The 23,888-nt window shown below is 38.5% G+C and overlaps 1 protein-coding gene across 5 annotated transcripts in view; it reads right to left on the bottom strand.

Annotated features, from left to right (window-relative positions):
• POU2F1 (POU class 2 homeobox 1) overlaps positions 1 to 23,888 on the bottom strand; it is a 110,031-nt gene that overhangs the window by 30,482 nt on the left and 55,661 nt on the right. For 2 of the 5 annotated variants that reach the window (XM_067300147.1, XM_067300165.1), the window contains exons 2-6: positions 15,752 to 15,817; positions 8,700 to 8,800; positions 5,695 to 5,748; positions 3,930 to 4,049; positions 2,006 to 2,185 (exon numbers count right to left, since the gene is read on the bottom strand). In XM_067300147.1, the coding sequence (XP_067156248.1) occupies positions 2,006 to 2,185; positions 3,930 to 4,049; positions 5,695 to 5,748; positions 8,700 to 8,800; positions 15,752 to 15,817 (521 nt within the window). The remainder of the gene's footprint in view (positions 1 to 2,005; positions 2,186 to 3,929; positions 4,050 to 5,694; positions 5,749 to 8,699; positions 8,801 to 15,751; positions 15,818 to 23,888) is intronic. The other 3 variants (XM_067300155.1, XM_067300170.1, XM_067300179.1) reach the window with 3 other exon arrangements.

The raw sequence follows: 23,888 nt of genomic DNA, 5'->3' as shown, positions 1-23,888 counted from the left end.
AAACCCAGAAAGTGAGTGAAACTTTAATTTGTTTCCCTTGCCCTACAAGGACACATCGTGTGCTGGCAAAGACCTGATCACATGCTATTTTTCCATAGAAGCATTTAGCTCATTGAAACACACAGACAATGCTCACTCTAGAAGCTCCTACTTGATGGCATATCCTTTATCCTCAATGCTACACAAATCCTTCTCTGAAGATTTTAAGTAACACAGACAAAGCCAGTAGTAAATTAATAATTGTAAATGCTTCACACAAATTCTCATAGCACCCCACTGGAGTGAAACACTGGGATTACTAAAATCTCACAGCTGCACAACAATGTATTCAAAAGTATCCACTAATTTTGGTGCCATATTTGACAAATATAAGGCTGGTAAGTTCAAGGTACGGCTCCTATTAATATAAAATTTTAACTCTCAGCACTTCAGTAAAACAGACCTCACTGTCTTAAGCTGGGCACCTGGAAGACAAGAGGCACACAACAGTGGACCACTTCAGTTCAGATGAAGTGACTTGCACACTATCAAATGAGAACTCTGCAACAGACACATGGAGAGATTTTAGAAGCTAACCATCAACTTCCTTGGCCAGAACATTTCCCTTTTTTTTTTTTTTTTTTTTTTTTGAAATCCACCTGTCCTATTGGCTATAGACTAAGGTTAAAAAAAAAAATGAAGAGACAATCTTGAGAGCTAAGAGTTTCCTTGAATATAATATCCTTGAGTCATCTCCAGATCATGACAGTGAATTGGGATCCTTTGCTAAAAGGAGAGAAAGTACCTAGTCACATGACTCACAAGTGTCACAGTGCACAAGAGCCTCAGTGTCAGGGCTGTATAGGCAACACGGATACTGTCCTTGCAATGTAGGTTTTTGGTGTGGCATCACACTGGCCCCTGTAAGGACAGCCAGCCAGGTCAGAACTTTTAGATCAAGCTTTGCCACTTCAGCTAACAAAATAACTGATAGCAGAACCAGGCTGTTATTCTGCAAGTGGACTAGCACAATAAAGGAATAGCACATCTTGCCAGTGGGCTTCACAGATAATTGTAACATTTCCATTCTTTTACTTAATCAGTCCTCATTTCACTTCTTTGACACTTCATCCCAGTTGAATGCAAGTGAAAATAGGCTGAATAGAAAGTGTCAGACGATCTTAAAGAAGCTGCTCACTGTTAGAAGCGGCAACCTTGGAGATTACAGGACTCAAAATACTTTGCAGCTAGACTAATCAAACTGAAATATTACATACTGAAAACCTTAAACTGTGGAGAGATGGACCTCAGTGTTGGTGACAGTCACCTATACATACCACTCAAGAAGCCTGTACTATGCATTCGGTTACCCATCTTCAGAAGTCCCAAAAGCCTCTACACTGCATATGCTAACCACAGTCAGCGGTGCCACCTTCTCCACACTGAATTAAGCTAAACCTGAAAGATTCAGGAGGATCTTTGCTGTTCTTAGTAAGCAGAATTTCCTTGGCAAGAAGCTCTTCAGAATTAAGAATTAACAGGTCTTTAGCAGCAGACCATAAAACTGGACAGATTCAGACACCAGACTCATTCTGGCAAGATTCTCTCTAGACACACGAGTGCCAATTCTTTGTCACTGAACTCTGAGCATTAAGTACTGAGTCAAAACATGCGTCCTTTTGATATGTGGATCTCTCTCCTATGCATACAGGTCATTTCTATAGGCATCTTTCTATACCCTTTTTTCTCCTTTCTTAAGCTAACTATAGGGAGGGAAATTCTGAGAAATTCTGAGAATACAGCATCTGGTCAGATTCTGGAACAAATTCAGAAGCAGGTGGAACTGATGAGCAGCCAGTGTGCATTCTTTGCTCTACCCACCAACCTGCCGCTCAGGACAAGCGCAGAAACACTGACAGTGCTCAAGGATTCCAGAAGCTTACTGAGTATGGAAGAAAAATTTTACTTGAACGATGCAATTAGTCAAACATCTTCATTTTCCGCCCTCTCAAGCCTCAAGGCTCACCTGTGCAATCTGTATTGGCTGAGATAGAGGGATCTGCGTCATCGGCGTTGCAGCAGAGGCCGAGATGGTGGCACCTGCAGCGCTGTGCTGCTGACTGGCTGAATGCTGCACTGCAGCCGCCAGCAACTGTGCCTGCGCCTGCTGTAGTAATAACTGTTGCTGGGCTGGCGTCAACGTGAGCTATAAATAATTAGAAAACACAGCCATTAATAAAGGGAAGAGCCATTTAGCTGCAAAGTCATTAACTAGCCCATTCCTAGTTATATTAACCAGACATTCCTAGAACTATTACTACAGTTCAGCCATTAACCAGCCAATGACTTTGGCCTTAAATAAGCACAGCTGGCCACTCAGCATAGTGAAGGAATCAACCTGTCACAAAACTGACGCAAACCAAATGGTATGAGCAGACTCATTTGTACTTAGATTGGAACCTACAGAACCGACATTTACATCTAAGTTTTCTCCATGGCTCGACTAGGAGCTTCAGGAAAAAAGGTAATTAAGTAGCAAGCAAAAGAAAAGAATCAGTACTGCCAGGATTTGAAAGGAAATTTACACCCAACAGAACAGCAAGTGATTAGCCAGATGAATGAGAAGCAGGAATGCTGGCTATGGCTACTGAACAAACTGATAACACCCCAGCTGCTTCACATTAGCATGAATCCCTGCCATATTCCATCATTTCCATTATGCCCTAAGATATAAGTAAAGAACACAAGCTCCATTTGTTTCTCTCCAAGTCTCCCCATCTGTTTTTTTTTATTTTTTAAATAGAATAGAGTTGGCAAGTTTACATCCCTTCCCTTTCCCAAGCATGCATTATCTCTATGAAACAGGTGGCAGCAGTCTCTCCTTTACATGTAAATGAATCTTGATGCCCATATTTACTACAGTCTATGTCTGCATAGGCCTGGAGTCTTGAATGCTGCACTACTGCAGACATTCCTAAAATAAAACAAATTAATACTTTTTGAAAATGAGAAAAATAAGTTATTAAAGCCCAACATATCTTATTGTTAAAAAACCCTCACTTTAAAATTTTTCAAATGTAATTAATCAAAAACTAAATATGGATGTCTATTTACAAAGTAACTTACTAGAAGGTTTAAGAACTGAACATGACATTAAGACATCATTTCATACAAGCGTAGAGAAGATCTAACCTCACAGTTCAAATTGTAAATATGTGGTTGGAATGACTAGCTTTAAAATCCTTATTTAACATGCAAAGTCTTAAAATGGCAAAGCTGATTACACCAAACCAGCCCATTCATAAAACTTGCTTTTTCTTTAAATAACTGAAGGCATTTACAATTTAGAAACCCCAATAATCCTTAAACAACAGCTATCCCATAATCCCTCCCAAAACTCTGTGGTTAAAAAAGCCCTCAAAACTGAGAGGTTAAAGCAGAAGAGTTGAATTAAGGTAGGCTGAGACAAGGACCAACCCAGTTACTTAAAAAGAAATGTGTTTGACAAGAGAAAGAATTAGTGTCAGCAGTCCCCCCATTTTTGTTTTTCATCATAGCTCAGGTATCTGATAAGATTTAGTCTCATGCTCACATGTCACATTTTAATCTTGCAAAGAAATAAAAATTCAACTTTATGACATTAGTGACTTTCTTATTTGTACACACCAGGTTTTCGTTTCATTGCAGAGTTGAGGAGGATACTGAGAACAGAGAGAAAAAAATACCTTTTTTTTCCTGAAGCAAATACTTTGCAACTAAAATCAAAAAACAAAAATTACTGACAGTCTGCTTTTTTATAGGAAAGTATTTTCTGATCTCTCTTTCACTCAAGCTTCTTCCTATGTTGCAAGGAATGACAATACCCTCCCTTGGCAATTCTAAGGGGACAGCAATATTGCCATCGTTCAACAGATAGGAGGCTTGCTACAGTACTCTCGGGTAAACCTTACCCCGGTGATCTGTCCTCCGGCCAGCATGAGCTGGGTCTGGGGTATGGCCGCCTGCACTGAAGGCTGCTGGGAAGGCTGGCTTGGCTGCTGAGAGTCCCCAGATTCTTCATTAGATTTAGACTAGGGAAAAAAAATATACAAGTCTTTATAGTGTAAAACAGATGTTAATGCATACACTGCTATCTCAACACTATACAACAAAAATCTTTTTCATCTACATATGAAAAGCCCTTGGGTTTATTTTAAGAGTGGGTTTAAGCCATGGTTCTATGTGCCCACCATCTCAGCTATGATTGCTCTAACATGTCTGTAGGTAATGCTGTTTGAACAAAACAAAAACACTCTCAGGTCTTTTGCAACTCTGACATTATTTTCAGATCCTATTTCATTTTACGCAATGCAATTGAAGCAGACACTACCTTTTAGCATAAAGAAAGAAAAGGTTGTTAAAATTATTCACTGCCTAAAATCCTCAACAATGGAACAGGGGAAAGGAGATTGTGTTTCCATTTTCTGTATCTGCATCCTGCACCTCTAAGTCACCGTGTCATTGACTTATATGGAACTGGTCTGAGAAATCCTCATATGTTTATCTACCTACAGCAAAGCACACAATAAACACAGTGCTTTTAAATAAAGTTTTTAAAGTTTAGCATTTATTTAACTGAATGCTGCTTCACTTTAAAAGGCTATTTATTTTTTTAGAAGAAGAAATTGTGAAGACACGAGGGAGGAAATGCAAGTGCATGAAGGGGGGGAGAGAGTTTTATGATAATTAAAACTGGTTATGCAGAACATTAAAATTCTGCATAGATTTGCATATTTTCCACCACCTGTTTTGGGGACTGCAGAGCAGGCTAATTAACATAAAGGCTCTGATTAATTCTGCCAGTCATTGAGCGATAATTACAGCGCAGGACTGTAAACATTCTGCACTGGAGATACAGCCTGTTTGCCAACATCTCTCTCAGGGATGGAAGTTTACCATGGCAACCAAGGCAATTTTCTGCCTCCTTCCTCTTAGGAAGGAAGGTCACTATACCTCCTCTTCTTTCCAAATTGGTATTATGTGCAAGTGGGTCCACATTCTCTTGCGTTTTATGTAATGCTTGACACACGTTCTTTAATAATAAGCAATAGTGAAACCAGATTTCAATAAAACGGCATCCCTTGTCCCTTAATGTAGTTATCGAGGGGAAGCAGCATGTTAACTGATACACTACGAAGCGTTTGGGACCATATAAAAAGTTTGAAAGCTTTGTTGTCTCCTGTACATTATTAAGCAGCAAGTACTCTGACTTATTTTGAAAGTACTGTGTTTTATTCACACAAGCAATCTACACTAGCCACATTACATAGTTAACGTTAGATTAGACTCCTATACTCGGCTACCAGAAGTAAGGACAATTTGCAAAGTAACTCTGGCAATGTAATCCTTGAAGTGATTAAAATAAGGGAAGAAATGGAAGAACATGAAATATTCCTGGAGTTTTATAGATAGTTTTCATGTTATATTACAACAGTTGACTGAAATTCAGCATAAAATTATGTTCTTCGGATGTTTTAAGCATCTCCAGTTTCTGAATGCTTACAATCCTGAACCTCCTTTACAGCTGTGGAACTATCATACCTATCTCCTGCAAGCCCAGTCAAAACAAAAATACAGTGACATATCACAGGTTAAAAACTCTCTCTAATCGGACAAACAGCCTGTTTGGGAAGCAGAACGAGAGAAGGAACAGCAGAAGGAGGAAACAGTCCTTACCTGTACATTTAAGGACTGAGCAGCAGCCTGTAAACTTGTTCCAGCAAGCTGGACCTACAACATAGTGCAAACGCAGGAAGGAAATAGCGTAGGAGCCACAGAAAGCTTTAAAGAGGTAAAAAGAACAACCCTCTCTTTCCCAACCAACAAATAACTCCTCCAAGAACTACACACATACACCCCTATAACACTTGAATGATTGAAATAGGGGTTATGCGCAACATTGAGAAAATCCGTATGAACCTTTCGCAGTATTATTCGTCTACTTCTTGCTGAAGGTATTTCTTCCTGCCTAGGGACCTAGATATTAATGCGAAATTGAGTGGCAACAGAGCATTTGGAGGTGGACATGTTGACTATTCCTATATAAATATCTAGGCTTGGGGAGGCGGGGGGGGGGGGCAATGTTAAAACTCTAATCACCAGCCTTCTAATGTTTCAGCATGGCTCTTACCCCAAATATGCGCACTGCATTCACCTGCTTCCTTACACGACAAAGGAGCAATCAACTGCCTGGCATAAAACCCACAGCATAAAAACTCTTCCATAAATCAGCCCGTTCAAGTATTTGCTGTCCATCTTGATACTGAGGACCGGAGACACTTAGCAAAGGCTGTACTGATTCAGGTATGCTCAAAGCTAAATGCAATGCTTGCAATTAACAGCCAAGTCCAAAGAAGTTCTTGTGGGGTAGCAGTGGAAAGAAATTGATGTTTCAGAAGCTAAGATTTTTAAACAGTATTATTTTATCTGTAATAAGAATTTTGTCTGTAACCGTAAGTGATAAATGTTCATTTACTGAAGACCACTTTAATCAAGCTCTCCTTGTTTTTTTTCCACCACCACTCCTACTATAAAGCAGCAATGTTATGTAATAACTAATACTTTCAAAGGTCTAAGTTACAACCTGTAGTGAATTCCATCTCTGGCCAGGTTTCAAAACCAGGCAACAGATAAGGATAAGAAAAAACAAATCAAAAGGTGGCATTGTGTGCTGTATAAAAAGACATCCCCACATAATACTTATCACATAAAAGAGCATCAACATATCTGCAAGCATGGAGAGTTTTAATTCAAATTCACTACATGAAATTAGTAACTGAATATTTGTATAGGCAGCCCCTAAAGGTCACTTTAGAAATACTTCCTATCCTTTCAGATGAAGTTCTATCAGACTTACTAAGTATATTCTATATCTAAGAAAACTCTCCCAGAAAAGCTCCTTCTCATCACAATCCAAGTATAGTTTGCTGGAGTTGATACAAGCTGAGCAGAGACTAATCAGAACAGAGCATAGTCTAAACAGTAAGTAAACTGGCTGTCTCCCACTAAAAGCAGAAAAAAAATAGTAGTCAAAAAAAAATGTTTTATCTATTACAGCATTAAAAAAAAAAAAAGGACTAAAAACATACATCTCTTAGGTACAGTCAGCATATACCTGAAAGTCCCTTTGAATGCAATTTGGATCCCTTTTTTACTACACAAACATTTTCTAATTAGAGCACCAAACTAAATTGTGCCTGAATGCTGCCTAGTACCTAATATTTTGTATTAGTCTGGAGGAAAGCACTGCATGTTAAGACTGAATCACCTCCCACTAACAGCGGCCATACTGGAAGAGGACAGCCAAATTTACCATAGGTTCCCACAGACCCACAGGTGCATAAAAGAATAGTTGAGATTTTTCTTTCAACCAGCCTTCAAGAAATGAGTAATGCCTTATCAAATATGAACTTAAAAAGATCCTGACAGCTGTTAAATAAATACATTTTCAAAGCAAGATAAAATACTGTGCTAAATACAATTAGTGTCCTGGATCAATCTATATAACAAAACAAAAACCAAAGCAAACTACCAGACACATAAAACTCTTCAGAATATCTGCATCTGTCTCCATGTTAAACACATACCAACAACACATGAAAACTAGTCAGCTTCTCTCCGTATAAGGCATCCTACAACAGCCTATAAGTTTAGCAAATTCAAACACTGGCACTCCCTATATCCTACATAACTGCATCTACTAGGAAAATTAGAATTATGTGACAAAAAGTATTGAATGTTCCATACAATGAAATGGCAGTTCTGAGCTCTTAGAAGAAGGTATAAAAGCTTCAGTATCTCAATTATACCACAATAACTGTGCAACCCCAGACCTCAAGCATTCAAGGTCATCCAATTAGCTGCAGTATTTTAAAGTTTAAACTTGGTGCCAAGGAAGAGAAAGAAAGCAGGACATTTGTTTTCATACATCAAGCGCGATCAGGCAGAAAACTACCAAAAGAAACTACAACAACAACAAAAAAAAAGCCCTAAAATACTCCTTACACTTTCTCTTTGCCTATGGATGCCCCATTTTCCTTCAGCCTATACCTAAAATTCAGCTTTGATTCCCTAAACAGAGCAGCAGCAGAGTGGAGGAAAGGTAGTAGGTAGAAACCTGAAGAAACCTGAATATCATGTGGCAAACATGTCCTTCAAAAAGCTTTTTCTTAAATAAATAAGTATATACACACACAGACATATATGCTTAGTAAGTACAATCATTTCACATTTCTAGTTAACATGTAAAACCTCAAACGATTGGAGCATAGTACTGAATACCATTCAGCACCACTTCTGGTGTCTTACCTAGATAGTAACAGCTTCAGGATCTCATTCAGGCAGCCATTGTGCTAATACAATCCTTTAGCAAAAAATTTGACCTTGCCTTTCAACTTGGCATGTCCATTACTTTTTTCCTTAGATTAAGTATTCGAAAGTCCCCAAAAGGGAGCTATTTCCCCTAGATAGGTCTCACCCTCCTTGCAACACAGTCATAGCCTAATGCAATGAAATGACTGCCTCCCACAACAAGACCTTTTCCCACGTAAGGTACTTAAGCATGTTGTCTAAGCATACATGCTTTTACATGACTACCCATTATTCACATAAAGAAAGAACATACAAGAAAAGGTATGTTTCTCCCTGCCTGAGTCTTTCCTGCTTTGAAATGGGTCTCTTACCTGATGAAGGTGCCCAAGGAAGGCCTGGGCCTGGGCTGTAGAGATTGCTCCTCCGACAGGCACAGGCTGCTTTTGAAAGTCCAGGCCATTTGTTTGCGTGCCTGGAAAAACAGAGAGACAATATGAACTATTAGTTATGACTTTTACTCAAATGGAATAAGATTTAATATTCCTAAGTCTCCTGCTATTCTCCCATCAGAATGGAGTGGAAAAGCCCTCCAAGAGGCACAAGAATCAGAGGTGTTTTTACTGAAATGAAGGAAGCACTGTTACTCCCAGACTTTGATAATATAGCATTTGTCAGCTGAACAAAATCAACTTCACAGTCTCCTTAATTTCTATGATCCTACTTACCCTGTGCACACCATTACACTATCATCCTTTGCCATGGTTTGAGAACAGAATGACTGCATGTTGCTAAGATTAAATTACATTTAAATTTTGCATGCACTCTCTACCCAATAGCTGAAGGCCATTTTGAAGCTCAGAAAGTGGCAGAAAGAAAGTTCATATATAGTCAACTTTCACTAAGGACAGGGAAAATAATACTTGAGCAAGACAGAAGTATTGTATGCATGTATGTAACAGTTATGGGCCAAAATTTTGCTCTTTTGATAAAAGATACCTCAGCATTTTCATGAACATTTGTGCAGAGCTCTCATCATATAAAATAACCGACTGTGCTTACTTTTGTTCTCATCCACTTTGAAATAACTACAAACTGATCGTTTTATTACATTTTTGTCTTCTTCCTCCTAAAGGAAGCCCTAAAGGGCTTGAAAGACACGAAAGCCCCCAAACTACCCCAAATCGTCTGGTTATGAGAAAAATAATTGAATATTTTCACAAGAAACTATCACGGAATTCTCCTCTGCCAAGAGCAGCTATAACTATAACCTTTTAAGAATAACTCTGTGTGAAGATAATAAAAATCAATATTAGTGACAACTGTTTTCTAAGTTGGGTATTATTACTACCTATAGTGGCTAACAATAACAAGGGAGATTTTCAGTTTATAAAGCTACATGGAATTTCTGGAACAAATGATGCCATCTTAAAAATAGGGTGATTAAAATAAGAAGTAAAAATAGGTTTAGACTTGCATGTTTATTCCCTAATGACAATCAGATTTTTCTTCAATGCCTATGGACAAATGTTCAACTAATTCCTACTTCAAAATTCATTCCATCATCTACATTTTTCTGCGTAAAAAAAATCCAGGTTATCCACTTCCTTAGAAATGTCTGCAAAATCAAGGAAGCATAAAATTTTACTAGTAAGATACATGATTCACCAATATTTTACACAGTTGGTTTGACCTACAGTTTACATAGATAGAAAATTTCAAAGATGGGGGTCACTGTTCAATTAAATGCAGATACAGTATAGACAGTCAAGCTTTCCAGCACCTACAGGAGATGTACCGAAGATGGTCCTTTGATGTATTTTTTGTTTTGGGATGGGGGAGGGAATTGATCAGTTTTCAGTTTTTCATTATCTTCTATGTTTTGGGCCAGGATTTACAGACTTAAACACACCTGTTACTGCCACAGACAGCTTAAAAACATTCAAATTTTAACCCATATAAAATTATTTTGCTTAATGAGTTTAAAATTACAGTTCCATCCAAATTGAATGGAAGGACTATCACTGGCCTGAATTAGACAAATGCAACCTGAATGCATTCCTCAAAAGTAAGTAAGAAAGAAGGTCTGCTGGAAAGAGCTGGAAGGGTCTCACCTACATTCATTTTTTCCAGTAAACCCTGGAACTCTGTCAATGCAGAAGTCCAAAGAGAATGGGAGGATGGTTGGCTAAGGATATAAAAGTCACTCCTGAGAAATAGCTACTGTAATCAAAAGAAAACAATCTACCCCTCCTCACTTATGTGAATGCTTTGTATGAGCCGTTTCCCACCTGCAGTCAGGAACACCACCTCCCTGCATACTCCCCCCCCCAAAAAAAAACCACCACAATATAAGAAAACACATTATGAAGCAGATATTCCTCATTCTAACCAGAAACTCGCAAGGGTCCAAAAATTTTTCCTTTTCTGAGAAAACTAGCTGGAAACCTAACCTTAAAGAAATAGGTGAAGCGGGTCTAGTTAACTGTCTTCCAAAACAGCATCAAATCACGATACCATATGAGAAGGGCACTGCTGTGCATGTGGACAGAAATAGCCCAGTTAGCACTTTGGCTGACTCTTCAGATGGAAATGTGAAACCATTCTACTAGGGTTGACAGTTTCAAACAAATTGACTTCCAAGTCTGAGCTAAAATCTCCACAGGCCCAAAACCCAGCTTAGACAAGTGCTGCGAGAAAATAACATTCACTTTAAATTGATTCTTGAAGGATCAACACCCTCTCCCCAATCCTCCCCAAATCCATGCCTTTACAATATACCCAAGCCAAAAAAGCCCCACACTCCACCTGTTCACTCTGTTCTACTTGCATCTTAAGCTTTTTGGTATCCAAAAGCAGAGTGTCCCCTTTCCTTCACACGCAGCCTTAGTTTTAGAAGGAACGCTACCACACATCCTTGCATTTATCACAGGATGCCCACATCTTTTGAAGAACAGTGGGGAAAATGAACTTTGAGTCCAGCATGCGAGAGGCCTTGCCCCTAAGGTGCTCAGAAGGACATGACACTCCTCCTGTGGAAGCCAAGAAATTGGAGAAGGACACTGGAAGATGGAGCTCTCAGGTGCAGAAGGTCAGCACACTATAAGGGACAAAAGGAGCATGGTGCCACTTCTGCTCAAGGTAAGAATTAAATACACAGACATGATGATTAAAGATATGGCAGATGCATGGCCTACCTCTTCTTAACAATCTCTTTTCCATCTCCATCCCAGCTCCCACATAACTGCTAGAGCAGATCTAACAGCTCATCAGCAACAAAAAAAATAAAAAAATAAAAAGTGAGAGTGGGATCTCATCTCCCCTCTCTTCTTGCTCCCAGGTGTATTGTCCCTGTTCCACCCCCTCTGATATTTTATGGACCCTGCAGTAAGTTAATTCAACTTGCTAACTGAAGAGAGGACTATTCATGTGAACTGTTCACTCTTGGTTTGGGGCAAGTTAGTGCTTTGCCAGATAAGTGAGATGAATTAACTTAGCTCAGGGTCCGACAAGCAGCAGAGAGGGCAAAGCAGTGCATGGTACTGCATAGCAAGGGAGGTCAGGGAGATAGCAATAGGGAAGCAAGCCCTCCCTGTTCTCAGTGGCAGCAAGCTCTTAGACTGAATCAAGCTATAATATGAAATTTCACCCTTCTAGTCCAATGCAATTTAAGCAACCTTAAATTCTGGCATAAATTCAGCCATGTGATAAGCAACTTTAGGAAGCTGGTTTGGAGGAAAACTAAGTGCAATTAATTTTCAGTAACTCAGATCTTTGAGCCGCATTGCTCAGTGCTACTGTAGGTTAGCCGCAGCACAAGAAAAAAAATAAGAACAGAAAGAACCAAGGCACCCTGAATTTGGATTACTTTATACTGCCTTGGGATCATACCTGCAGAGTATAAAGGCAGGAAAAAATGGAACAGAAGAATATACTTTCAAAATCCAAGGTCACAGTTATCACAATTTAGGCCAAATTTGCAAACTGCACAAGAAGAGGTGGAGTGAGGGATTACAGGTCTGGAGATGTGCAGTAAGGTGCAGGAAAGGATGCAGGAAGGGAAGCAAAATCAGGAGAAGGGAGAAGTTGAATAGGTAGCCATCTGCACTGTGCTCTCAGTGTCTCCCAGCATCTGCACTACATTTCCACATTTCCCCCTCCTCCTTGGCTCAGAAAAAGGAGAGCTGCCTACTGAATCCTCCCGTTCCATTAATGTGACCCCGGAACAGTTAGCGGGGGGGATCCCCATTACCCAGAAGTCATTGATTCCTAATCAACATTATTAAAACACATAATACTGATATTTGGTCAAAATTTAGCTGTGAAAGTGTGTTTCATGGTCCCTCTTCCATAGGCTTTCCTTTTATGGAAACTGGAAATTTAATCTCGGGGAATGAAGCACTGCAAAGAAGAATATTTAGAATACTTCTTTCAAATACTACACTTACAAAACTTATTTTTGCTATGTCAATGCATGTTATTGACTAGAGTTTTCACAGAAGTTATATGCGGATACTTTAAAGTACTGCATCTGCACATCACTGAAAAAAGTAATAGTCATTAAACAAAAAAGAAGAAAAGGCTGAATAGTTTTGGAAAATGTTGTAAGCTCAATAAGGAAAAAGAAAGGCCATCAGTTTACTATAAGACACTCAGTCATGCTTTTCTTTCTCTTTTCCAGTAGATACTAGGTGGCCCGTCCAGACACAACCAAAGGTTGGAAAAGATTTGTGCAATTCTGCAATACTGAAGATCAGTTCATCAAACCACATTCTTACGGAAACAGTCAGCCAGCACAAGACTTTTTTTTTTTTTTTTGGGGGGGGGGGAAATCTGAAATACAGGTTACTTTTTCAGCTGCTTAAAAGAGAATAAAATTAGCATGAAAACTCAAAAGTTAAAATTTGTTTCAGGCATTTTATTGTGACTAATCTATTCAGGGGAATTTACTATGTTCCCTAAATAGTATTAGAAGCAGAGAACCCTGATTTGCTAATTTCCATGAAAATTAGCTATTAACTCACAGAACTTCTGATTTAAGTCATCTTTACCAGTGACAATCATATTTTTTCTGAAGATGCTAGCTCTGCCAGATGCAGATTTCATGCACTATAGCAATTTCTCCTGAAATTGTCAAGTTGCATCATCTTACTAGAGGTTTGAAACAGCATTGACTCAAACAAACATCCACTGAGGATTAATAGATAGACTAGCAGTGCTTAAACATGAGACAAGTGATTTACAAACATCACTGGGAAACGAGTGGAGTTATCAAAAAGTTACAAAAATAAGAACTCAGTCTTCATAAAATTTATCCTTATGCATTTAACTTCCTATACAATCAATGGCACTTCTAGCCCATAGCATTTAAGTAAAAGCTGAGTTCTTTTTACTAAGTATGCACAGAGCCTAGAACCATAAATTAGGTACCCTGGTCAAAAACCTGAAGTTACGTTTCATAAATATTCCTTTCAGGATTTAAAAATCTACCAGTTGACTAATGTAATTGATGCTTGAGTCCCCAAAGAACATCACAAATGTTATTAAGCACTACCTCCAATTATTTATAAGCACTACATGTAAAAACAAAGTAAAGACTGCAGAACCAAGAGACCTCAAAAATTCTAGATTCTTTCAGTTTGCATCATCTAAAAATTCTTAAATGAATGACTGGGAACATTTAAGTTACAGAAGTAATGCTTGCAAAAGGTCCAAGCAAATGCCATCAAGAGAGTAATCAAACGTTTGTAATAAAGCAGCCTTAGTATTAGAATAGAAAAAACACAGGCACTGTATCCCCTTTTGTGACAACAGCATCTATGTGCAGCTTTATAATCCAGCAATTTCTTTATACCGTTACCACTATCCTTATGCTGATCAGCCCATGCTCACATCTGTTATACTGATGATCTATTTGCTGCAGGACAGCAAAGTTAGGGTTCTACTAAAGCAGAGGGAATACTTACGTGATAATGAACTACCTATAAATAAACTAAGTCTTCCTCTTTAAGAGTTTAATTTAGGCAAAACTGCTAGGTAAAGTTGCATTTGAAGACGTCCACCAGGGGATGCACTCTTTTGAGAAAGCGTATGCAGGGAACTGCGGTCAAACAAAGGAGGAAGTCTACATTTTCTTAGAACGCACTTCTAGTTACAATGATTCTATGGAAAAGAGATTTAAAGCCTTTGTTCTGTTGATGATATCTATGACTATGGAATATTTACAGCCTGTAGATTTTTGAAAATAATGCTTCATATCATCCTAAAAGAGTATTAAATTCATTATAAATCATTTTTGTACAAGAAAGGACTGGTACCCCCCTATTACCAACACAACTGGAATTATAAAAACTGAGATGCAAATAATAAAAAAACACATTGATAAGTGAGCTGAATTCCTTTTGACTGACGCCCTCTATTGGCAGAAAACATCCAGTCTCTTGGATCAGCACTGGAAACAGTCAGTTACTGTTAGCTGTAAAGCCTTTCAAACAGAATGAGGAGATAACAGCAAAAAGTGCAATAAATTGTTAATTCCATCACAGTTTCCAGAGTCAAAAATAAAAGAAAACTCTTAATATTGAACAAGAGAGGAGAAAAAATTATTTTTCTCATGGAAAGAAGCTAGAGCTCTCTCAAAGCAACAAGAACAAGTTCCTTCAAATTAAAGTCTCCTCTGCCCAAACACTATCCTGAGCCCAGAGAAGACTCTATATACTCTTCAGAGTTGTCATTTCTCTTGTTTCCAAAACAAACCTTAAATGACCTCCAGAAAGGAATTAAGTCATGCAACTGAGTTATGGTGGCTTTGAATGCTTCTTCAAGGACTTATAAAACTTAGCCACATCTTAAAGATGTGCCAAAAGGCGCAACACAACAACTTCCTCCGCCAAATTTCAAGGGTCCGTTCTAACACATGAAGACGTTACAGAAAAGGTCACTAACATTTTTTAGCGTTGAGAAATGATGCTTTCTCTCTTTGCCTTGTTCTTGAGAACTGTTGCAATAGCTTGAATGAAGTCTAAAATGGAAACAAGATCAGCCAATGGCCCACATCCACCATGGAAAATTTCAACCCAAAAAGAAAGTGCCGACGTTAGAGGCAGCTGAAGGTAGGTTCTGAAAGGAAAGGATGAGACGGCTTTATGGAGAGCTGCAGCCACTAGGCTTTCCACACTATCAGAAACATTTCAGAGAGAGGAAGGGGGAATGGGAACTATTATGTACATATTGATGATGCATGAGTAGTGCTCTGCATACACTAGGGTTAACGATTTATTTTCAGCATATTGTGACAAGCAGTATTCAAGTCTTAAAAACAATAGTTGTCTTAAAAAACATCCTGTAAATTGGTGAAGAAATTTTGCTTTTCACACCCATTCAATTCCATCAGAAAATATTTGTGCACCAAGACATCATTTCTTACCTGTGTTCCCATCCCCACTCTCCATTGATGGTTTACTGGTTTCTGACGGATTGTTCATTCTTGAGTCTGCATTAAAACAGAAGTGAAAGATATAAAGTAACAGAGCAAAAAAACAAACAAAACCCCCCACACATATTCATACCTTCTGGTCCAAAAAGTAAAGTACAGAACACACCAGAAATGTGATACATACTTCACCCTAATTCAGCTTATCGTACAACAAAAAGCATGTCCAGAAGCAGAACAAAACACTGGGTTTTCTGGTTAAATGCTGTTTCAAATTATGTATGTCATCATTCACATATGTGAAAACATGGTGTTAAGGGAATAAAAGATAGAAATTTGGAGGGCAAAGACAGGTAGGACTTACTAATTTTCAGCACAATGAAACAGTCATAGAGAAGCAAGAAAAAAAAAAGAGAGAAAAAGAAAGAAAAAGAAACAATAACTACATAAAGATTCGAAAACGTTAAGTCAGACCACCATGGCCTACATTATTTTTCCATAAGAAAAGGAAACTCAGTTGTTATAATTAAATAGATGCCATTATCTAATTCTAAATTTTTAGTTTACAGGAATGTCACTGATATTAAGTCAGTTGATGTTTCCTACATATTTTTAATATCTAAGGTTTTGTATATTTTCTCTTCCTTCTCCCTCTGAATGAATCTATTGAAAAGCCTGCTCTCAGTTTCAAAGCTTGTCAGCTGAACATAGTGCAATGCAGAGGGCCTCTCCAGATGGCAGAGAATATAGTTTCCTTCCATAGGAATTTATGCAGATATTCTCTGTACCGCATCAGCTCTCCAGCTTATTACCTCCTCATTCCTTGCTACTAACCTCAGTATACCACATTATCACAAACCCATATTATAAAAAGAATCCGAAGACAGACCAATTGATAAAATGAGGTATAAGCAAATCCTTAAACCCATTCTTCCATTCCTATAACCAGTTAAACACAAGCTCAATGAGCTAAAAAATGAACCTTTTAGTTCAGGATATTCTCTTGCTAGGTATACTTAATGTCACTGACGTTGTCTGCTTCCATCAAGGCAGTAATTTCCAAAATACCAATAGGCTGAAGAGGCATACAATAACAGTATTAACTGCTGTATCTTTTCCCCAAATATTTCCAAGGATTCCCAAATTCTTCACTGCTTGGCAGTCTATGGAAGAACTAAAAATGAGAAGCTGGTCTATAGCTGTGTACTAGCACCTGCTATTGCCCAGAGAAAACTGGTGCCATCCTCAGGATATCAAAGCCAGGGGAAGGTAATACCAGCATGAACAAAACACAAGGAACGAAGCAGTTAATGCCTGAATGAAAAGCAAGTCACGCTGAATTTTGTCTGGGAATAAGTAGAAAGAAGAGCATACAGGACAGAAAAGATAGACAGCACATTAAATTTAGAGGAACTTCAGCATGCTCTAAGGAAAACCAATTTAGGATGTACCAATATTTTTAAAACTAACATAATTTTCCATATAAGCAAACCGCAGCTGAACCAAGTAGGGCCTGGAAAACCCAGAGGAATCTAACAAATGGGAACCTTTCCCTAACAAGTTAATTCAGCTTCTTCAGCGTCTCAACCATTCTCAAAAAGTTTCTATGACTATGAGCAAACTTTTTGAATGTCAGCCACGTATAAAAGATACCTGAACTGGCTTGAGACATGCCTCCATCAATGTTACTCTCATTATCAAGGTAGATGTGTTACACTGCTTTTTGAAGCAGGGAGCAAGAGGAGACAAACATTCAAACAAAATGTTCCTGGCCCACATTTCAGCTAAAGGCTGGAAGTTTTGCCCTGTTCCTCAGAAGATCTGCTTAGTGGATTCAAGGTAAGAGTTCACCATCTCAACAGACAGCTCTCTTACAGCTGCAGATATAGAACCTATTGCTTCCTAATTCCTTATTCTATCATTTTTCATATTTGGATAGTATGATATAAGCACTAAAAAGGAGAGAATGTGGTTCCACTGGCTACATGGGAAATAGGTTATTTGTGTTGCTACTCCTTGCCGTTGGATCTGCGTATAAAACAAATTTAAATTACATTTTTAAGTAGTAGCTGTGCGTTCCTTTAATTGAGTTTATTGTTGTGGTAACAGCACAGCACATTTATTTAAATTGATTGTAGGCAACATTCATTTGACAGACAGCATTAATTTGTTCCTTGACACACAGCTGGCTACTCAAATTAGTTTAGGTTCAGAGAAAAGTTAATGGGACACTTCTCTTGGTGACCCAAAGATGAAGAGTTTTCATCCAGCAGGAAAAGGAGCAAAGAGATCCTAGAAGTCCAATATATTTTTTGGTGGAAAGCAGGCTAACTTGTTGGGCTATTTGACACGAGGACAGTCTGAGCTCATGATAGGGCTGGTCACAGAAGGGGAGAGCACAGGTTCACAACATCATCTCTCAGGAACATGGGATCCATTTACTGACTGATTTTTAGAAGCTCTTGCAAGGGAAAAACAAGGCTGAGCCTCCTGTGCTAGTTTGCTGCAGAAACTGAAGTCCTGTAGCCACCATGCAGGATACTAATGGTAGTTTAAGCAAGCAGCCCTGGAGGGGGGACATGACTGTCCTGTGCACAGCACTCCAGGGCACGCAGTGAATATTCCCTCTGTACAAGGGGGCTTGTACAGCGAGTGCTTAGAAGGCACCTTTTGCATGACTAGCAAGTTTGCTCAGGGCAAAGTTACAGTTGTACAGACCCCTTTCCATAAATCAACCCAGAGATGGTTTTCTGTCAGGCTATACTGCAAAATAAACCCTTTTTAAAAGGTTTTCAGTGTTTGCTAGTACAAGACATACACATAAAGTTTACTCAAGTAAAAGAAGCGTGGCTAAATTAAGAATGTTTTATTATGGAGATTCATCCTTGAAACAGACAAATGCTACTACTAGAAAAAAGCAGCAAGTCTGATGAAGAAACATCATTCTAGCACTGCTGAGGTTCAAAGAAAGGATAGCATCCATTATTTCACCAGCTGACTATTTCTTGTTCAATCTGTGGGCTTTCTGCATGGAAAATATCAAGAACAATGCTACTTCCACTGCAAATAGTATGACATACATCTGAAGCACAAAACTGCTACTGGCAAAATACATATATACCTGCAGGATAAAGAACCTACAGATTCATTATACAGCTGAAAAAGAAAAAAAAAAAGATTTGGTTTAAAGCTCATAAAGTTCATAGTCAGAAAGCTCATAAGCCTTCTGATTAAATTAAAAGACTAACCTGAATAATGAATAAATTCAAAGAATAAACAAATGAAGTGGGCTAAAGAAAGTCTTAATGCTCTCATCCTCTTTTTTTTTTTTTCCCCTTCTCCTTCTTTTAGACCTTTCTTGGTTTTAAATAAAGGCCCTGGGCTACAAGTTTCTGCCAACATTATCTAAAAACAAACTTCACAGAAGGAAGGATCGAAAGCAGCAGGTGCATGACTGAAATCAAACTCTCGGGAGCAAATACATTCAGTACTGCTACTCTGCTGGCAGAACTGAGTGTGACACAAGACAGCACTGTGCCAGGCTTTCACAGTCTCTCAGTAACGTTTCAAAAGGTATTCAGAATAAATAAAAAGCAGATGCTGGATGAACCTGGAGTATTAGGAATTGTGCCTATCTAGTAAAACATGCAAAAATCTAAATACAGAATTTTATTAACTGTTTCCTTTCACCCATTACTGTGAAATTGCCTTATATTCCATCAGAACCAGCATAAATGAGTCACTGACCCACATGGAAGAACAAAAATTCAACATGAGTGAAAAGATACTAAACATTCAGTGAATCACTTGAAAGTTTACAGTAGGAATTCATTTTCAGAGAACCACTTCAAGTTTAGAAACAAATTTTTGGATGTCTGCTTTAAAATGTACTGTCTTCAGTCATCTATGACCATTTATAATGGAATCAAAAGAAAAAAGAATTCTTTATATTGAGCTTTGGAGAAAGAGCTTTGAAAATAAACACCTTTTGCCAAATTGGGACAATCAATTATTATAAATAAGAATTACACAAAGAAGAAATTACAGCTTGTCTGTTCTGTAGTCCTAATGGAATCTCAGCTCTGCAAAACCTTATCCCAGTAACCTTAGGCACAGCTTGCAATGGTATCAATGGCAACCACTGTGGACTCCACCTTATTTTCTATTACGCATGAAGAACCTTGCTATTACATTAAAAATACACAGACATAATATACATTCTACTGGGGAATGGCTCAATACAGCCAGTAAATTCTTTGAGACTGGGACTCACTCTTATCTTTTTTTTCATGTTTTAATATTCAGAACACATGGATATGCAAGTCAAGTCCTCAGTCTCAATGTTTGTTAGAAGCCAAATGTTTCTCAGATTAAAATCCTAAACGTGAAAGGTCTGTATTAATATTACCCAAGCCTAACAGCAAATATCATCTGCATAGAGGAAAAGAATTCTCCTGGTTTGAAAGGAAGGGGAAAATACATGTATTTCCCTTATACAGATATATATATATATCTGGGAGTTACTCACTGCCGATTCACTGGTGAGCTTCAGCCTTACACATACCTTCTCTAGTCTCTGCATATGTGATTAAGCTTCTATGCATAGTCAACCTCACACCCTCTATTTCCATATTAAACACTTATAAGAAAGAGCTGATCTGGTACCCACCTAGAACGTAGTCGCTGCAGTCCAGCATTGCTGTGGTATCCTCTACAGGTTCAGATAGTCCAAGGAAAGGGAGAATGACAATTTCTATCAAACCTACACTACTGCTCTCAACCGAAAAAGCAAGGGAGTGGGGAGGTGGGGGAAGAAACACAACTTCAGTTACACCATAGCAATCTTCAACTGAACAGGGAAACTTCAGTCGCTCTGTGGAGTTTTAGTCTCTCCTACTAGCTGTGTCTGACATTGTCAAGGCGACTGAAGCGTGAAAAGTTCTCCTTTTTGTAATAAAATAGAAACAAAGATTGCAGCTGGCAGTTTCCATAATGAAGCTTAATCAGTATGCGCCTGATTAGGGCCTTATGCAAATCTCCCCTCGTTAGCACAGCAGCCAGCACTTTGAAGTCCATGAACAATTCATTTGCAGAGCACACTGAAAGAGCTCCCTGCATAATTTAAATTGTGGTATAAATATTTATCAGCTCATTTGCATATTAATTGGCAGTGCATGAAGGGAAAAATTATCTCCCGAGTGCCAGCATAATAATTAGTGAACAAAATGAAATTTCTTGCAATAGCTTGGCTTCCCAGCCCTAACTCGAGCACCGTACCACAGGGGAGCAGTGAGGGGAAGGAGACAGAGTTCTGTTCAAATGCCACTGAAATGACACGTACAAATTAGAAACAACTCTACAGACTTAAGCACCTTTAATCTTATTCCTGCTGGCAACAATAACTTCAGTAATAAAGGGGATTTGGAAAAAAGCTTTCTACACAATCCAAATAATCCCAAGAAAACAATTAGCAAGGTAGAATCTGAACGCAGAGCTGTCAAACCAGCGCTCGCACATCTGCGTGGAGTTTTCCACATCCTAACAGAGACTGTCACAAGACGGTGCTACTCAGCGAAGAGGGTAACACTCGGGCAAGGAAGCAGCACAAGTCTTTTTAAATGGCTAAAGAGCTTGGTGATTCATTATCTGGTAATCCCTTGCAACGGCCAAGTTAGCAGCAGTGGATATGTCAAGTATTGTGTAACATTCGACACCCACTAATCTAGCCTAAGTGAAATCAAAATGGATTTAGTTTTATACTTCCCAGTGGCTTCCCAGTTAAAAAACTACTACACACACACACACAAAACCTCCCCTACTATTAACCTCTTCCACAAGTGTACACAAAATAGCTAAACAAAGCTTACTATGGAGCTGGGATATTTTAAAGGGACACTTTACACCCAGGTTGCATCTTCAAACCACCTATGATAATCAGCATACTTGCTACTGAACCATAAAACATGCTGAAGGACTGGAGGATAGGAAAGAGGCTTTAGTCTATGGAGGCATCAATTCCCGTCCCCTAAAGTGGTCCATAGAATTAAACGTACTGAAGAACTATTACCCTAGATTAAACCATTTTAAACAGTTTGTTTACCATTCAAATTCTAGCTTCCAAAACAGCAAGAGCATTTATATATAAATTAAAGCGTAACATATACATCACAACATTTAACATTCCATGATCTGATCATGGACAGACAATGTGATGATCAGTGCTGGAGACTACAGGGTTGGGCCACCCACTTACAGATTTTAATGCGAATTAAAAAAAAAAAAAAAAATCTTTTAAGCTAGCTGTACTTTTCTTCTCCTGATTTCTGAAGCGAATTCAAGCACCACCTCTTCAAACAAGAGAGAGAGCAAGACAGAAGGGACTTCTCAATCATCTGGTACTGACTGAAATTTATTTCCACACTTGACCTCTTCTTCTGTTCAGGTTCATATCTCTACTTAACACAAGATGTTCCCCACTATATATTTAACATGAGTGATCTACACTTGAAAAAGATGATAAGAAGGTAAGGTGTTGCTAACTGCAGGGATACAACTGTATGCTGAATAGGTTGCCCTTATAACCTTGTTTCCAGCTTGGTTTTCTACTCATTCAGGTGTCCTATTAAGACCTCTGAGGTACATCGCCATGGTTCAGAGACCTTCAGTAAACTGCACTCTTCTGTACATGCTTTTGGAGCGCACTGTGAGATGACCCATTTGCTCTATCAGTAGAGTCGGGACACAAATGGTACAATAAGCCAAGCACTTCACAAAGCAAGCGCCAGTTTTATAATCAGCTAAGGTCTCGGCAGCCAGCAACAGGGTAAGATGACAGAGGTGTCGTCTCTGGGATCTTTCACAAATGAGAGTCTGCGCTGAGCTGGTTGAACACAGGTGCAGTATCAAAAGTAGATGAATGCAGGAAGTGACCGTTAAAAGCAGGCATGTGTAGTGATGGATGACTTCTATCAAATAACAGAATAAGCAAACAGTAAATAAAGGCCAGGGAAGGATGTCCCTGAAGCAGTGTTAGTAGATGTTCTGATGGTACCATGGTGCTAGCCATCACCCATACCATTAACATCACCTTGACAGCTAACAACAAAAAAAATGAAAGTTTACTCACTATTCCTGATTGTGTCAATCGACTTTTCATACAAATACCAACTCCCCACCCAAAGATACATTTGAACTGTAATCTCTGTTAACCTGCTTATAAAAATAAAACCTTACATATTGACTACCGAAACTAAACTTGGCAAAACACGCATACTTTTCTTCCAGTGACCACTCCAGTCTTTGATGATTTTATTATTTTCCCTGTTATCTAAGTGCAAAATTTTTGGCCAAATAACTGTAGTTATATTATCTTCCATACCTTCTCACTTCAAATGAATGCTTTTGCTGTGCTGTTTCTCCCACCAACATGCCACTATTTATTCAGTTCTAGTGACTACACTTGATAAAGTTTCTTTCTTTTTGGCAAGGGAACCTCATTTCCCCCTTCAGGTTATGCAGTCCTTGGTTAGACCTACTTTTGTGTCTTCCCTTTTATTCTTTCTCCTCTTTTTTCCATTTATTATGCCCGATTCACAGATTGTAAATTCGTTAGGACATAATCTGTATGATGTCCTCAAAACAAAATTATTCCCCAATGTCATACATATATATATATATACACACACACACACACACACCCCTATAAAAAAAGTAAATGATACAAATAGCAATGGTTATTACCAACTATGGGGAAAGGATGTTTACAACCTTATCTTTGATGGTATCTCTCTTTTTTTGAGGTTACAAATAAGGCAGAATTAAAGACAAAATTATTATCAATATTCTTCCATTCAAACACCTTTAGGAGGAAAAAGAATCTTCATTCTTATATAGACATGTTCCCATATATTAGTAAAGCGTCCTTTACTACATGCCCTCAATGACAGCTAGGAAATTTCTGCCACTAGGCAGCTCTGTTTGACAAGTGTGACCTTTATAAACTTCCCAGGCAAGCCTTCTCACACAACATGGCAAGATTACCCAATAAACCACCAATACATTACTTCACTTTCAAGCGGTGTACTTGGAATGATGCAAGGTAATGAAATATGGCATTCACCATAACATATCA

The sequence above is a fragment of the Apteryx mantelli genome, chromosome 1 (genome assembly GCF_036417845.1).
Source record: "Apteryx mantelli isolate bAptMan1 chromosome 1, bAptMan1.hap1, whole genome shotgun sequence".
Taxonomy (NCBI): domain Eukaryota; kingdom Metazoa; phylum Chordata; class Aves; order Apterygiformes; family Apterygidae; genus Apteryx; species Apteryx mantelli.
Note: the sequence above shows the minus strand (reverse complement) of the source record. Positions and strands in the feature narration are given on the sequence as shown.